General features: G+C 43.3%; 1 protein-coding gene across 1 annotated transcript in view; it reads right to left on the bottom strand.

The window, feature by feature from the left end:
• Etv5 (ets variant 5) overlaps positions 1–17191 on the bottom strand; it is a 72720-nt gene that overhangs the window by 27086 nt on the left and 28443 nt on the right. The window contains exons 3-4 of the mRNA XM_013513339.1: positions 6448–6577; positions 5253–5540 (exon numbers count right to left, since the gene is read on the bottom strand). Coding sequence (XP_013368793.1) covers positions 5253–5540; positions 6448–6577 — 418 coding nt within the window. The remainder of the gene's footprint in view (positions 1–5252; positions 5541–6447; positions 6578–17191) is intronic.

Raw genomic sequence — 17191 nt, 5'->3', positions numbered from 1 at the left:
AAACAAAAACAAAAAACCAACCCACAAATCACACTTGGGTAAAAGGATCAAATAATTGATATTCAAATCCAGACCAGACACTCTGGGGAGTAGGAGGGAAAAATACTAGCAACTATTTCTAGGCATAAACCATAAGTGATCAGGAAATTCTTAACATATGTTCATCTTGGCCTTAAGAAATTTTATTTAGATATATGCCCATGCTATAAAGAAAATGAGCTAAAATTTAATGAGCTAATCATCCAACCAAAGAACTTAGAAAAACAGAATAAACTCAAAGAAAACAGAAGGAATAAAATGTTTGGTAGGAGCAGAAATCAATGAACTAGAAAAACCCCCAACAGAATAAGCAAAGCCAAAATTGATTTGCTGGAAAGACAATAGTGTCAGCCAAGTCTAAAAAAGACCTAAATAAATATCAAAAGTGAAAAAGAGACAACTATTGATGGCTACAGAAAATTTAAGGAGACTGCAAACAACTTTTTGGCAATTAATTTTAAAACTCACACAAAATAGGAAAAATTCTTGAGAAGTTACTTTATTTTTAAAGGTAGTCAACTATGTAGAAACCCAGAGCAAAACTGTACAAGGCAAAGACACTGGCCTAGTAAACTAAAAATCTTCCCACAGGGAAGATTTGTCAGCCCAAATAGTTTCACTGTTAAGTTCCCAAAAGAAAAAGGAAAAAAAAAACAAAAACAAAAACAAAAACAAAGAATTCCAATTTCACATGAAATATTCCAGAATTAGAAAGAGGACATTCTCTGCTTACTGGATGAGCATAATAACCCCAACGCTAAAATCTAGAAGGGAAAGAAATGAATAATACTTTACTCTTAATCATAAATACGGATACAGAAATCCTACATATGTAATAGAAAATCACCTTGAGCAATGCAGGAAAGATAATACCTAACAGACAAGTTGGGTCTATCACAAGAATTCAAGGTGGGTTTTGTATACATCAGCGAAACATACCATATTATTATAGGAAAAAAATCGTTTGTTCATCTCAACGGTTGATAAATTTCAATACTGCTTCATGTTAAAGAACTTTTAGTAAGCTGGGGCTAGAAACAAAAACCTTTTGGCTTAATAAAACTGAATAAAAAAGCCAGCTGTGGTGGCACAACCCTGTAATCCTGGCACTCAGGAGGCTGAGGCAGGAGGATCGTTGTGAGTTTGAGATCTTTGTTCTACAAAGTGAGCTCAAGGCCAGGCTGAACTGTCTAGTGAGACCCTGGCTCAAAAAGACAAAAAAAAAAAAAAAACAAAAAACAAAAAACCCTGAATAAAAAACCTAGAGTAAACCTGGTACAATGTTGAAAAACAGCCCTCTAAAGATTCAGAACCAAAAAAAAAAATCCCCCAAAAAACAAAACCACAATCCATTCCAACAATGAGAAGTACATTATTCCCTCTGTCAAGGGAGGCTCCACTAAGCACCAATCTTGTGTCTAGAAGAACATGTGCCACACCGAGGTGCTATTAATAGCTGCATGCGAAGGAGATATGTTAGACGTATTAACTAGATTCCAAGCCATGCTACACGTGTGACTCACTGTTGAGCCCTTTCCTTTCTAAAAACTACAAAGTCTGATGGGCAATTTACTAGGATGGCCCTTCACAGAGGAAGCAGAAAGAAGGGGAAAACCTAAGTCTATTACATGACTTAATTTAGCATCTTTAAGGAATGAGTAGTCTCTGTTAAATCAAAATTCCAGCAAAGTTAGCTCATGCTGTACGCTTTCAGCCCTTTGCCCATAACCACCAAGGGAGAGGACTTTCGCCAATAGATACATGATTTCTTTTTAAGGAGGCACTGAACATAACTGACCTCTTGATAACTGGGGCACTGTATTTTGACAACTGACGTTAGCACGATGGTCCGCTTTACGTGGTACATGTGGCCACTATAGACTGCCAGATGACAAACCTGGTAAGACTGGACCGGCTGAATGAAAAGCCCACCTCCTCCGAGAAGCAGCTGGTCGGTCTTTCTGGATAAAAGGACCGTGTCTGGGGCTGGGGATTTAGCTCAGCGGCAAAGCGCCTGCCTGGCAAGCGCAAGGTCGTGAGTTCGGTTCCCGGTACCAGAGAAAAACCAAAAAAAAAAAAAAAAAAAGGACCATGTCTGAGCATGCCGGCTTTACATGCTTACCCCTCCTCGAAGGGAGGAAAGCACCAGTTTATAAAGCACGGATTTCAAGGGCAGTATTTATCGTCTAAAAATAAACCGTGTTGTGAAGAGCTATATAGGAAGATTATCTGAAACATTAAGAATGTACTTCTGGCTAGATTGTGTGTATTTTAGAGCATGACCCTACCAAACTAGAAGCACTATCAACAAAAATATATCGGGAGCAATTCTAAGTTAGCGTAGGACTTGTGTTTGGCTGAGATCTTAGAAGTCCCATAGGCTGCTCCAGTGCCTAATAGGTTCTCAATAAAGTGGTATTTTTTATTGTCTTGGTCACAGAGGTGCTAGAAGGTTCTTTCTTTTTTTGAGACAGAGCCTCACTATGTAGTTCAGGCTGGTCTTAAGCTAGAAGGCTCAAGAAAGACTCTATTTCTTTTATCCTGCAAAATATTCTCAACTGTATTAGGGAATGAGTTTTGAGTAACATGTTTTCCAATTTTAATAGAAAACCAGGAGCAAAGGCTAAACTATAGTTACTAGCAAAAGTAATTGTTTCTACTTTGGGGCAGGAATAGAAGTTATTAAATGTGTGATTATTAAGCTTGTTATTGTACCTGACTGTAATTATTTTTATAAACCCAAACCAGGAATGTTAATGTCTTATTTTCTGTGTGGTATCCAGTATCCACAAGCAAAATCACTGTCATGTTCTTAATGTATGTTACATGACACAGTTATCTCACGGACAGACATTAACAGACAAGGGTAATTCTAACTGAGCACTAACTACTGTAATTTTTTAGGTTTAAGAAAAAGTAGGCTGCATTAAAGATAGGGGTAGATGGAAAGCTTGATGGTTATTTTGCAGAGTGTGACAACAATCTACTCAGGTCCCACTCGGACCCTGCAACTCAACTCTGGAGCAGAGAAGGAGTCTGCATTTGGGTCCCCATCTCCCCTTCCCAGGACTCCCTATGCACTCCCAGCTTGGAGGCTGCAGTGCTCTACTTCAGAGATCTGAGCGCCCCAGATCAGTTTTTATTGGTTTGCTTCAGGAGCTGAGAGAAGACTTCACCTTTCACCCTAGTGCTCTTAAGGCTCTCTGGATCACCTGTGTCTTTTTGTTTTAGAACCGTATTTCCCTCAAGCAAAGTGTGGGGGGAGATAATTCCACAGCGAACAGGTGGAATTACCCCGAAAAATTTGCCTGCATTCTGATCCCTGCCTACTTCCCTTTGGATACCTGAGGGCAGACAGTCACAAATCTCAGGAATCCAAACCTTCTTCTTTTGTGGGGAGGCTGGGTAGCCCGGAGACAAAAGACTACTCCTTATCTGCAACAGAGGTTACATCCAACTAAGGTTACCTTCTCCAGCCAGCCCTGCTGGAGGGTAAGTAACTTCCAGGGAATCAAGGCGGTTTCCCCTGAGCTCAGTTAACCATGAGCATAACCTACTGTGCAAGCTCCTGGATAAAACACCAGAGTTCAGAGGGATAAAATAGTAGGAAAACAGATTTAACATGAAGTAGTTGTTTTCCTCCACTCAAGGTATAAGAAATACAAAATGTGCGAAGTATTTCAAATACTAAATATACACATCATCTCATCCCTCCCTCTCCAATTAATATCTCCTGCCGAACGCGGCTTAAAAACATGTCACCCAAGAACTGCTAAAATAAAAATGGATCTAGAGCAGAGGGCACAAACTGGCAGGCTTACAGGGTGATTTTGCCCAGAGAGAGGTTTTGTTTAGCTTGAAAAACGCTGGTGTTCTTCATTTGAATTAATTGCCAACTTAAAAAAAATGTACTTTTTACATAAGAACCTAAATCTCTCCATTCTCTTGAAAAAGAATGAGGCTGTTAAAACAGATGGTAACAACTGCCAGAAGCTTGGTGGCCGCTCTCTCTTTCAGATGAGCCCGAGTGGCAGCACAGACCCACTTCCCAAGCCAGGCCTTGAGTCAGTGCTCGCCCACTTGGCCCACACGGGGGATGGGTGTCCCATGCCTTCGGCCCAATGGACCGAGCAAATACCCACCAGCCAGTATCAGGCAGTTCTTCATGGCAGCTATCAGAGCAAAGGGGAGGAAGGTCACAACCAAAGTGCTGTATTATTTTTACATTTCATCTCCAAATAAGGTAAGTGTCCTCCAAGTAGATGCTAACAGCACCTGGGTTGGCCCAGGCCTAGCAAAGGTGTACTCTTACATTCTCCCTGCGCCTGCGCTCTCTCCCTTCTCCACACCGACCCAAGGCAGAGCAAGACGGAAGTAAAATTTGGCAGTCGGCATCCTTCAGCCCTGGACTCCATCACACCATCACTGACAGTTACCGTTACCTCATCACCGCAGAGACTTGAAGTAAAAGCTAAGCCTAGAACACCCCACATAAAGGAGGACCCCAAGCACCCAAAATTCTACAACAGCACATAGGCAATGTGCTTAGGAGGCTAAAAGTTAAGAGGTTACATCTGCTGAGTGCAGGGCAGGCTGTCTTTCCACTTTCATTTTTTCAGTAAATGAAGAGCCCTGGACAAACTACCTCAGATGCTTTGAGTTCCTCGTTAGGAATATAATAAAAGGACCTGCAGTGTAACCAGGGGATTTCTGTTTCAAAAGTAAATCATTACAAACCAAGTTCTTAACTAAACTACTGCTAAAATGTGTTAAATCAGATGAATAATAATGCCCTTGTATCTCAGCAATCTTTCCTAATACGTAAGTAAAATGCTAATCAAATAATTATGGCAACATAAGCCAAAGTTAAGCTCTTGGAGGCAGTATCCAGTCGAGGAGCCAGGAAACCTCCCTCTTTGAGGATCAACAGATTGTATATCCTGAGCAAATCCCCCTTCCTCTAGTTGGGAGTGGGACTAATTATCTCTCGCATACCTGTTCATAATGATGTAACATGTATAAATCACTTGGAGTTTTTGAGGAACAGCACGGTACATAAACAGGTCATGTCCACATTAGTCTTACCTCGTAAGACGCCTCAGAGGGACGAGGGCTTTACAGGTACCTGGTGAATACGAGCAAGCGCATCCCTTCCTCCAGTGAGGGAAGGAGGCTCACGGGACAAGGTTAAGAAAGCCCCGGGCGGCACCCACCTCTGTTCCGATGGATACTGGTTTTCAGGCATCATCTTTGGCATCTGCAGGGGCTGATGTGGTGGTCGAGGGACTGCAAAGGTTTGCTGCTGTGGTCCGGGTTCTGGAAGCGGATGAGGGGTGGGGGTAGGGCCCACAGCTTGGACTGGGCCAGCTCCGGGGGCATGCGCTGAGGAGGGCAGAGTTGCCTGAGGTGGGGGAAACAAGGAATTCTGATGGGTGGGTGACAGAGGTGTGGTAGGAGGGGTTAATGGCTTGAACCCAGAAGGAGGCTTCCTATCATAGGCACTGTAAACAGAAAAAAAGAAGGAACCATTAAGCCGTGCAGCCATTAGCCCAGTTACCAGGTCCAGCAGAACACTAGTTTGCAGCCCATTGTTGCCAGGAAATGGCAGCATTAACATAGTTAAATTGCTAGCAGCCCTGAGGGAATATCTGTACCTCTGGAAAGTGACAAACGCACTGCGTCACAGGGACTTGTTTAACACTTCTAGTGATTTTTCTCAGAGATAATTTTAGCCTCTGCTTCCGGTTTCCTTTTTCCCTCCTTCCAAAAGAATTCTCTGTGTGTCTGCATGTGTAGGGGTGGATGGGTGAAGGGAGAATAAAGCCCCAGGCACTCTGGTCCCCTTTCCAAAGTATTCCAGGGTTCCCAGGAATGGGTTAGAATCTTCCTGGAAGGTAAACTTCTGATGTAACATCCCTGGAATTAACAACTCTGCTCCTCCGCCTCAGGCCATGTGTTTACCTTCTACAGCAAAGAAATGATTTTAAAATTAAAGCTTCATTCCTGGGGCCTGGATATTCTTAAGTAAAGGGCACAAGCATGGGGCTTTTTGTATACTCTGATTTGAAGATTACATCCTTGGTGCTTAAAGTTCACATTAACATATGATAGGCAGGAAGAAGTATGTATTACCTGCCTCAAAGCCATAGACCAAATATCCCGTCTTCCAGGCCTTTCCCTGAGGAGGCTCAGTACTCCACAGACTTAGTTCCCTACAGAGCCACCCCACTTTGTAAGTTTCCCTTCTGTGTGCAGCACAGTGGCCCCAAGAAGAGGGAGCTACACGGACAGGGAGACGGTGACATCGCGGCGGGATAAAAGGGCTCGTCTGCGCTGAGTCTGCTGGGTGACACCTGCAATGCTCAGCCTGAGAGGTCTGGGCGACCCCTTCCGCCCCGCCCCACTCACCAGTAGTTGTAGAGGCACTTTTCTCCGTAGTTAGCACCGAGAGGCTGCTCATGGCTGCAGGACGACAGCTCAGAGGAGGGGCTGTGCAGCTCCCGCTTGATCTTGGTGGGAGGGGGGGCATGAAGCACCACTGCAGGGAGAAGGGTGAGGCGGACGGAGAGAGGAGGGTGATTATCGGGGTGCACAAGCTTCCTTCTGCGTGTAACTAGCTGATTGTTCTTGGAACTCAAGTCACATGCCAGGGAAAGCAAAACACACTCATAACCTTCCGTGAGAAGCCAATTAAAACCTCTGAAAGTCACACGGCATCATTTGACACTTTCTTTTTTCCATTTGACTCTTTCAATCAGCCAACAGGGGTTGTCCCATTTCTTTGGTCATGGGTTGCTTCCCAGAAGCTCTGAACTTAAATAAATGAGTAACTATAGGTAGACAGACAGGCAGACAGACAGATAGGAGCCAATGGGGCCTCAAGAAAATGTGGGTGGTGGTAGGATGCCTGGAGTTTCAGACATGAGGAACTGTTTCCAAGAAGGACAGAGCAGCCGAACATGGGTTGGCAGATTATCAAAGTTGAAACTGGTGCGGCAGGTCATTTCTTGTTCAGCTGTATACCTGACGATTAAATATGTAATTAAGAGCAACAACAACAAAACAACTCCCTTCAAGTAACTCTAAATTTCAGCTCTGAATAAGAAATATTCAACTTCAGGGGTATTACAAAAAATTTTTAAAAGCAAACAGGCCAAACCCACTGGCTGCAAAAGGCCAATGACTGGTGCACATGACGTCTGCCCTCAGCCTGTGGCGGTGAGCAAAGGTGGGTTTCCACGGCCAGCCCTATCACAGAGTCAGCCACCGTTGGAATGGAGCTGGTCTGGTCTGCTTAAACTCATGTTGCAGTTGTACTCCAATTTTAGCCAGGCATTGAGAGCTGGTGGAACCTTTCAGAGGTGCTTGGGTCAGGAGGGTTCCACCCCCAGGAAAAGGTTTGGTTCTAGTGGGAGTGACTTTGCTGTCCTAGAGAGTGGGTGGTTATAAAATAAGCCATCCCTGGGGCATCTTTCACAGACATTCCTTTATCTTTCTGTTTTTCTGCCCCATTATAAAGCAGCACGAACACAACATCAGGTGCTCCCCGGTCCCCAGAAACAACAGCCAAATAAACTTGCTATACTCTATAAATTTTCCAGTCTGCAGCACTCTGTTACAGCACCAGAAAACAGACTAAGGCAGTGTCAATGAAAGCGTATGGAGCAGTTGCTCTGTTTGGAAGCCAACTACATATTCCATATGAGATTTTGGGAGGGCAAAGAATTTTTCAAGTCAAGATGACTCACATACAGTGGCTAGAAAAAAAAACCCAAGGAACAAAAAGCTAGGTGTGCCTCTTTCAGAGAGGGCCCTTTACCTTTAGTAGGGTGACTCCTACTAAGGATGCTGCCCTGTGAGGGGTGTCTTTCTGGCTTTGAGACTGAATGGTTACTATCTCTGCAGTACCTTGGCAGGCAGGGAAGACAAGTTAACCTTCTATGTGGCCGCTTCCCCCTGTATCAAAGGTCTTATTAAATAGCTCACCACAGTCAGTGCCCCGGTGACCCATTACAATTTTGTTTGACTCACTGTTTACTCCTAAAACACTTTCAAGGAGTTTCGTTAATTTTTAGTGGTTATACTAAGTAGAAATAGGCACACAATCATCCCTTTTCCATCTGATAAGGATGAACAATCTGAACAGTGAACTGGTTTCTCCATGTCCCCAAACCCCAGGCTCTGGGGTCATTATGAACACAGGAGGTGGGCGGACTCTGTCACTGACGACAGGGTTACAGAGCTAACTCCTGCCAGGGACTGAGAGGAAAGGACTGGTTTCCCTAATCCCTTTCTTACATAATGCCAACTGCTTCTCCAGAATACACGGAATAAGCTGAGAACTAGCAGATTATATTTAGAAGTCTAATATTAGAGTCTCTCATGGTTTTTTTTCCTCCCGATGGTGACATCATAGCAGCCAACATTCAATTGTTATCAAATGTTTTCAGATATCCAGATATAGGAAGTAGCTATACTTGTTTGAACGTTTAATGAAAAGGGCGAGCCGTATTATTCGGAGAAAGCCATCCCTCCAACACAAGGACTATTCTCAGCATGGTGCTGGTCAGTTGCTGCCTTTCTGCCCACCAGTTTTCTGCTATAAAAGTTCTGGCAAAATAATAAGGAAACGTAATGACATCCCAATATAAACAACAGCTTCATGTCCTTGAAGAGTAGACTTTGCTTACTTTATCTAAAAATAATGATTACAATCACTGCTTTAGCTCAGTCTAGAAAGTTAATGATTACGGTACTATCCAATGTTATCGCTGCAGGTTTTAGAAATGTTTTGACATTTTCACATTATTATTATACAAGTTGCCAGCTCTGCTTAACACTAGAGCACAAACCACACTGTCCAGAAAGAAAAATTTTGTAATGGTTTCAGACACAGCACATAATATTTCAAAATGGAATCTAAACTGCCAGCAAATTCTGCTACCTTGGCTTATTCAAATCAGGACAGAACTCTTGGTGTACATCACACAACCTGGGCTCTCAGTTGCATAGTTATCTGCTTAGACATGGAACCTGACGTTTGATATAATAAAGGGGGTAGAGGGGCTGGGGATTTAGCTCAGCGGCAAAGCGCCTGCCTGGCAAGCGCAAGGTCGTGAGTTCAGTTCCCGGTACCAGAGAAAAACCAAAAAAAAAAAAGGGGGGGGGGGTTAGGGTTTGGGGATTTAGCTCCGCGGCACAGTGCCTGCCTGGCAAGCGCAAGATCGTAGGTTGGATTCCTGGTACTGGAAGAAAAACAAAACAAAACAAAACAATAAAGAGGGTGTTCAAGAAGTACTGGATATGTGAATGAGTGGATCAGATTTCCAACTAGTTTTTATTGTTTTGTTTTGCTTTTTGTTTTTTGTTTTGAGAGAAGGTCTCACTGTTTAGTGTAGGCGCCTTAAACTTACTATGCAGCCCATGCTGGCCCTAAACCCAGTGATCCTCCTGCCTCAGCCTCCTGAGTAATGGGATCAGAGACATGCACTACCATGTTCCTAACCTTCTTCCTTGAAAGGTAGAGGCCTCGTGCACTTTATAAGGCTAGGCACAATATTAATCATAAATAGTATTTTTCCCAAGCATAACCATTTTAAAGAGAGAAGAGGATGGAACACAGCAGGAACATGAATGGAAAAGTCTCACTGATCTACACTGAGAGCCACTCCAGGGGCACTGTACACAGTAAGGACGAGGCTGAGCACCCCAAAGTTCTGCTGTGCTAGAGGACATGGGAAGGACCCTAACTATGCTTGGTGTCAGCCAGGGATAGTGGTGCACTTAAAGCAGAACTCAGAAGCCCAAGGCATGCTCCTGGCTTTCAGTCTGTTTCCTCATTTGTAAAATGAGGTATGCGATGCTGCCTTAGAAAGAGAGAAAATGGCACAGCACCTTGCAGATGGTGCTATGATGTTGCATAATTATACCCTGTGCTTTCAAAAATAGAGAACTTTTTGCACAGCCAACTTACTGAACGGTGACAGAGGCCTAGCAATATAAAAGATGGCAATGAACTGGAAGGGTAGAGGAATCAGGAACTCTCGAGGAAGTTTGAAAAGAAATGCTTCAAATGTTCACTACTGGGCTGATAAACTTCTATAGTTAGCATCTTTGCATTTAAACTCAGAGTTACAGAAGGTGGGCTCATACTTTCCAATGATGATAAGCCACCTTCTTTGTCAGAAAGATCCCCCCACCACCTTCTCTGAGTATTGTGTGTTTTTTAAACTTTTCATTCCTGAGGAACCAACCCAGGACCTCCCATTTGCCTGCTGAGCTAAATCCCCAGCCCCTTGGAGTATCTTTTACGACCAAGTGAGCTGAAGGTGCTGGGGATGTGACACAAGGTCCTTCCTTCATTGCATGCATAATTTAGTGAGAGATTTGATTTTTTCGCATCTTCTCAGAAAGTAGTTAAGAGATACACTGAGGCCTCGGCACACTTGATTCAGACCCTTCCACTCACAGCTAAGAATCCTGAAGCCCAAAGGAGCTGAAGAATTTCCCAAGGTCTTGTGAGCTGCTATCAGAAGGGTGAAGAGATGAGAACCCCCCACTGTCAGCTTTAGCAATCTTCCACCACACCACACCACACCACACCACACCACACCACACCACACCACACCACACCACATCACACCACCCAGGAGATGGCCCATTCACCTACTTTGTACACTGAAATTAGAAGCCGTACACCTGGCTTCAACTCAAAAAACAAAAATACCACATGAGAGCGCTCCAAAATGAAGGGAAAGTGAAGAAGAACCAACACCTCGGGGCTGGGGATTTAGCTCAGCAGCACAGCACCTGCCTGGCAAGAGCAAGGTTGTGAGTTCAATTCCTGGTACTGGGGGAAAAAAAAAAAAAGAACCAACACTTCTATAAAGGAACAAGGGAGATGCAACAAGAGGCCGCCAGATAAACCCCTTACCATTCGCTTGGTGCCAAATTGCCCTTATATACTGTTATGGTTTAAACATGAAGCGTCCCCCAAAACTCACTGGGGACTGATCCCCAGAGATGAGCCTAGAGAGGTGATTGGATCACAAGTCCGATAACCTCATCAGTCCACGGATGAGTTCACAGCTGGTTGGGCAATAAGGAGGCAAAGCCCTGTGGAGGAAATAGGTGTGGGGGTGTGTCTCGTCCCTGGCCCCTCCCCCCATCCCTCTGCTTCCCAGCTGCCACGAGGTCCGCAGCGCTCCTCTACTTCACCCTTCGACCATGATGCTTCTGCTGTAACACAGGTCTACATGCAATGGACGAAAATCAGGAGCCAACATAAATCTTTCTTCCTTTACAGTTTCCCCCCACTGATTCTGTCACAATGCCAACAAGCTGACTAATACACACACTTTATTCAATCTCCCCAACCCAGTGGGGAAATTACTTCCATTGTCTTCGCTTACAGACAGAAAAGTAAGGCTCAAAGTGCTTTCCAGTCTCAGCCTGTAAGTGGCAGGGATTTCTCCCCCAGCAGGTCTCGGTTATTCTCATATTGCTTCCCCGGGGGAATCTCAGAAAAAAGACTGAATCGAAAAAGGGATTAAAGAAACAGGGAAAGAGACGGAAAACAAGCCAGATGACTGGAAGAATTTTTTTCTGCCAACTCACAGGGCTGTATTCTCAGGTTTACCCTGCACTCTCTGCTGGGACATGCCGTACCTCAGACACTTAAATCCACTTAAGAACGTACACTTTTCCCTATCTTTAGCACCAAGATGTCTAGGGTCCTCCTTTACCCCATCAGCAGCTCACCTCTGACTCCTCTTTCTCCTCCTACGCCACCTAAGAAGTCTTACTCTCCCTTCCACACTCCAGCTGATCAAAGCCTGCTGTTCACGTAGACACCTGCAAGCACTCTGGATGACCTGGCATCTTCTATAGCCAGTGACTACCCAGCCACACTCCACACTGTTGAATGGATTCCATCTCTCACCCCAGAAAGCCTGCCTTTCCCTAAAATTTCTTCTGGATAACCCTTTCTTACCAGCTGAAGCAAGAACACTCTGAATGAGCTGTCTGTAGCGTATTTAACCGAAAGAGTTCTGCTAAGGATCTGTGCACAAATGTCCATGAACGTCTCTGCCTGTCAGAAGTAGGAAAGCCAAGGGCAGTTAGCTGGTAAGATTTAATTAATTCCCAAACTGCATGTATGCACTACAAGGTATAGCGTACGGCTTTGCCATCCACCATAACACCATCTTACATTTAGGTGTCAACCAACTTTACTTCACAGTTGCTTTTCATACTAAACTAGGGAGCTTCTTGGAAGATTTCTTGTTTCTGGTTGGTTTTTTTGGTTTTTTTTTTGGTAATGGGAGTCGAACTCAGGATCTTGTGCTTGCCAAGCAGGCACTTACTTATGCCACTGAACTGTATCCCCGACTCCTGGAAGATTTTTAAAAATTTGACACTGGCCTAGTCCTAACCAGCCCTATAATGTAGGAAAAATAAATACAAGTAACAGTTACTCACAGATAGTCTGGTTGGGTACATACAAAATATAAAAAAAGTACAGTATTCACAAAGTGCAAGAATCAACAGGCTAATCTGGCAAAGTCACTGGATATGAGGGCAATATATAAAGAAGTATTTCAATATCCAGTAACTAAAACAATGTGAAATTTATAAAATACATTCGCCATAGACTTTAAAAAATCAATTACCTAAAAACTCATCTACAAAAACAAGATGCTTACACTGAAAACTACAGAAGAATAAGAAAAATTAAAGATTCAATAAATAGAAGGATATATCATGTTATGGACTGGAAAGCTCGGCGTTGTAAAGGCACCAGTTCTCCCCCAGTTTATCCATAGGTTAATGTAACCCCAAACAAAAAAATCTTGGCACTACACAGAAGGATGACAAAATTACATTTAACAACATGGATGAATCTCACAAATACGCTGGGCAAAAGGCAGACACAGAAGTACACACCGTATGCATCACCTGTAGAAGGTTAAAAAACAGACAAAACTCATCTATGGTATATAAAGCTGGGATGGAGATTACTGTCAATGAGGTAGTACCTGTTAAGGGGGCACCCAGAGACTTCTTGTATTCCCATCTGATAAAACATATCCTCATTAAATCCCTATGCCATTTGTGGCAATTCATCTGGCAGCTGTACCCTTCATTTCTATGCAATACTTTAATGAAATTTCTACTCTGAAAGGAAAAGCAGCCCAGTCCCAGTCAAACAACACCACTCAATTAATATTAGTATTCCTCAGATTTTAGAAAATCTTCTGTAATTGTAGAAATAATCTTCCAAAGAAATAACGCAATTGTTTTAAAACAGAAAAGAATAGACACAGTGGCCTATTCAATAGAAACAGAAATTCTCTCTGCTCAAAAAATGTTTCACAGCTGGGTGTGGTGGCGTATGCCTGTAATCCCAGCACTTGGGAGGTTGAGGCAGGTGGATTGCTGTCAGTTTGAGACCAGCCTGGGCTACAAAGTGAGCTCAAGGCCAGCCTGAACTGCATAGGGAGACCGTATCAAAAAAGACAAAAAAACCCCAAAAAACGAACATGTTTCATGCCCCAAATCCAGGCCTGTGGACTCTGCCCAAGGCAGCTACCCCACACCGGGGCGGGCTGTGAAGTTCACCAGGATAGCATATAGACCAAAACAAGGGAAAACACTTCACATAAGTATTACAATGAATGACGGTTCCATTCCAAAGGAATTTTTTAATAAATGACAAAACCAAGCTGGCAGAGTAGCACATACCTATACTCCCAGCACTTGGGAGGCTGAGGTAGACGGACTTGAAAATTTGAGTCTTACTAGGCAAGTCAGTGAGATCATGTCCCAAAATAAGTAACAGAAAAAAGGGTTGGGGATGTAGCTTAGTGTAAAGACCCTGGGCTTAACCCCCAGTACTACCAAATAAATAAATAAGACAAACCCCTTTGTTTTTCGTTTGTGTGTTTGTTTGGTTTTTTTCCCCAGTACCAGGAATCAAACTCACGACCTCGAGCTTGCCAGGCAGGCACTGTGCCGCTGAGCTAAATCCCCAGCCCCAAGACAAACCACTTTGATCTGACAAGGCTTTTCTTTGGGTTTAGAAATCATAAAAGTTTCAATTTGCCACAGGATCTGCTATGAACACATAAAATATTCATGTAACTGTAGAGTTTAAAGAAATTGCCAATCAGTTATGCTGCGGTCTGAGGGAAGAGAAGGACTAATCTCCATCCTTCCACCCACACTGCACACTCAGGCACGGTCACTGTTTAGGATTTGTTGTGGGGTTTTCCTTCTCCCTTCTTCAGTTTTGTTACCCTCATGTGGGATGGACTCATCTTTCCCAAATCAGCTGTGCAGAGCTGACCTCGGGTGAGGGCTTTATCTGGTGACCATCAAAGGCCACCGTCCTCTTCCTTCATGCAGAGAGCCATTTCTCATAACGGAAGCTGACCAGAAGACCAACACCTGCTTCTGAATGGCTTGCCCATGAGGCCAGATCTCAGGTGACCGGCCTCTGATCCAGAGCCTCCCATAGCACTTCTGAACAAATGTGATGTGGAATGTTCTAGAACAGTCACGGCCAGATACTCCTGAGGACTCCACAGCCATAATTCTGTAATGAAGGCCTAATCCTATGCTTATTACTTTCTTGATCACCAGCGTTGGGTCACTGCTCCTCTGTAGACCACTATCATCTCACTTCATCTCACTCTGGAGGAAGAATTTTATAGTTGAAGAACTAGGGGTAGGAGGCAGGGGGCGGAAGTCTGAGACATCCGACCATACGACTGCTCCGTTATGGCAAGTGAATACTACTGAAGATGAAGAAAGAATATTAAGCTGACAAACTGATCTACACACTTAAAAAACCAACTAGCTCAACAAGACCGAAGGGCCAGCCTGAGGAGACCAGGCATGACCTCTTCTCCCTTATTTACTCTAACTTGTCTTCAACTACCACTGACAAAGACCAGACTTAAGTTACCAAACGGAGTATTGTCTTGGGGTCTGTGGTTTAAAAAACAAAACAAAACAAAAGCCAAAAGCCAAAGCCAAAACAATGCAACCTACTCTTTCCTTTTCTGACCCTGGCCTTTCTGGACCAATTTTGAGACAAAGCTCACATAGCTAATTAGAAGGACAAAAAAAGAGAATTTTATTTTAAAATTCTAACGTATTACCAGAAGGCATCAGGAATATTCCTCTATTTTAGGCCTGAGTGGATCAGAAACTTATTTCAGGGGGCTGGGGATTTAGCTCAGCAGCACGATGCCTGCATGGCAAGTGCGAGGTTGTGAGTTCAATTTCCAGTACCGGAAAAAAAAACTAAAAACAACAAACAAACAAAAAAAAAGAAACTTATTTCAGGCATAAAATATATTATAATCTATATTCTTGTTAATTGCTATAGAAGCACCAGAGAAAGAACGGTAAGGATAGTAGGCAATCCTCCGTTTCCGGAACCAGGAGGTTCCCAAGGAGGTAAGGTAACTGGAAAGGTTCTGGCATTTTAAAAAGACGCTCTGGAGAAGGAGATGCCAAAGATTTCCACGCCCAGCAAGAGGCACGCTCAAACTTGTCTGAATGGTTAACACTGATCGTGCCTGGCAACCATCTCCAAAAATAAAAAACGTTATCAATTTTAGTTAGGGAGCGCAAGTTCTAAAAGCAGAGCCGGAGGAGGTACGGGGAATGTACCAATTTAATACTGAGCACATCTACCTTTATAAGCATCAACTCTCCAATGTAACACTCTAAAAGTCTTCTATACATAGTAAAATGAACTCTTAGACCAAGCTGAAACATTTATTTGAGGTAAAAATGTTTAACCAGTCCCCCAAAAGTTCTCTCCTTGAAGAGGCACAAACTATTTCTGATGATGATGATCAACTTCTGACTTGTTCTGTTGTTTTTTTTTGTTTTGTTTTGTTTTTGTTTTGTTTTTGGTTTTTCTCCGGTACCGGGAACCGAACTCACGACCTTGCGCTTGCCAGGCAGGCGCTTTTGCCGCTGAGCTAAATCCCCAGCCCTGTTCTGTTCTCTTAAGGGAAACACAGTAACATGGATGTGAGAACTTGATACACAAGATTTCCAGGATTAATATCAGAGTTTCTCTAGGCTGTTTGCATTTGCATTTCCATTTTTTAAATCTACCGTCAGAGTCAGTAACTGGCCAGAGTTCTTCAAAAATAAGTCAGTGTTCCACAGGAAGGAAGTAGGGAGGGTAATACAGATTAACAATAAAGGAGGCATAAAAAAGAAATTTAGGAGCTGGGCACGGTGACACAAGCCTGTAATGCCAGCACTCGGGAGGCTGAGGCAAGAGGATTGCTGTGAGCTCAAGGCCAGCCTGGGCTACAAAGTGAACTGAAGGCTAGCCTGAACTGCATAGTGAGACTCTGCCTCAAAAAAAAAAAAAAAAAAGAAATTCAATGTGTCATTCTTAATTCAATTGAGATCAACACCATTATGAACCCCAGCTATAAAGATATTCAGGGACAAGTGGAGTATTCTGAATGTTACTGAATAAAAGTTTGGGTTTTTTTTAGGCTATGGAAAAGACTGTCTTAATCTCTGGAGATGCATGTTAAAGCACATGGGATGAAATATCATAAAGTCTGCAACTTTCTTTCAAAATGGTTCAGAAAGAAAAAGGTATGAGAGCAATGAAGCAAACACAGCAATCTATTTTTAAAATAAATCAATAAAAAAGATATTATATCTCACTTCCCCTAAGAAATGGAAATAAAAGTTGCTGAGAAAAATCCTTCATCTTATGGTTGACTAATACATCAAATGAAGAAGTGCTAAGAACTCCAAGCCCATGAAGAAAGCCACCCTTGGCGTGTTACCAAATTGGAAGGATAATACAGCCCCAGGAATCTAAATTTACACAAGGATAAATGTTGGTCAGAATCTAGCGTCTAAGCCTGTGGTTCTCAAGTATTTTGTTGGCCTTGGCCCGCTTAGGAAGGACAAGGGGAACACCCAAGAGAGGGTGAAATGCACGCTGTCACTGCTGACTATTCCCTGCTGCCTGCAGTTCCACTGCCTGAATGAAAAGACAGCAATGGGACTGGGGATTTAGCTTAGCGGCAAAGCGCCTGCCTGGCAAGCGCAAGGTTGTGAGTTCGGTTCCCGGTACCGGAGAAAAACCAAAAAAAAAAAA

Source organism: Chinchilla lanigera, unplaced genomic scaffold, assembly GCF_000276665.1.
Source record: "Chinchilla lanigera isolate Chin_1 unplaced genomic scaffold, ChiLan1.0 scaffold00019, whole genome shotgun sequence".
NCBI classification, from domain to species: domain Eukaryota; kingdom Metazoa; phylum Chordata; class Mammalia; order Rodentia; family Chinchillidae; genus Chinchilla; species Chinchilla lanigera.
This window is presented reverse-complemented; position numbering and strand designations above follow the sequence as displayed.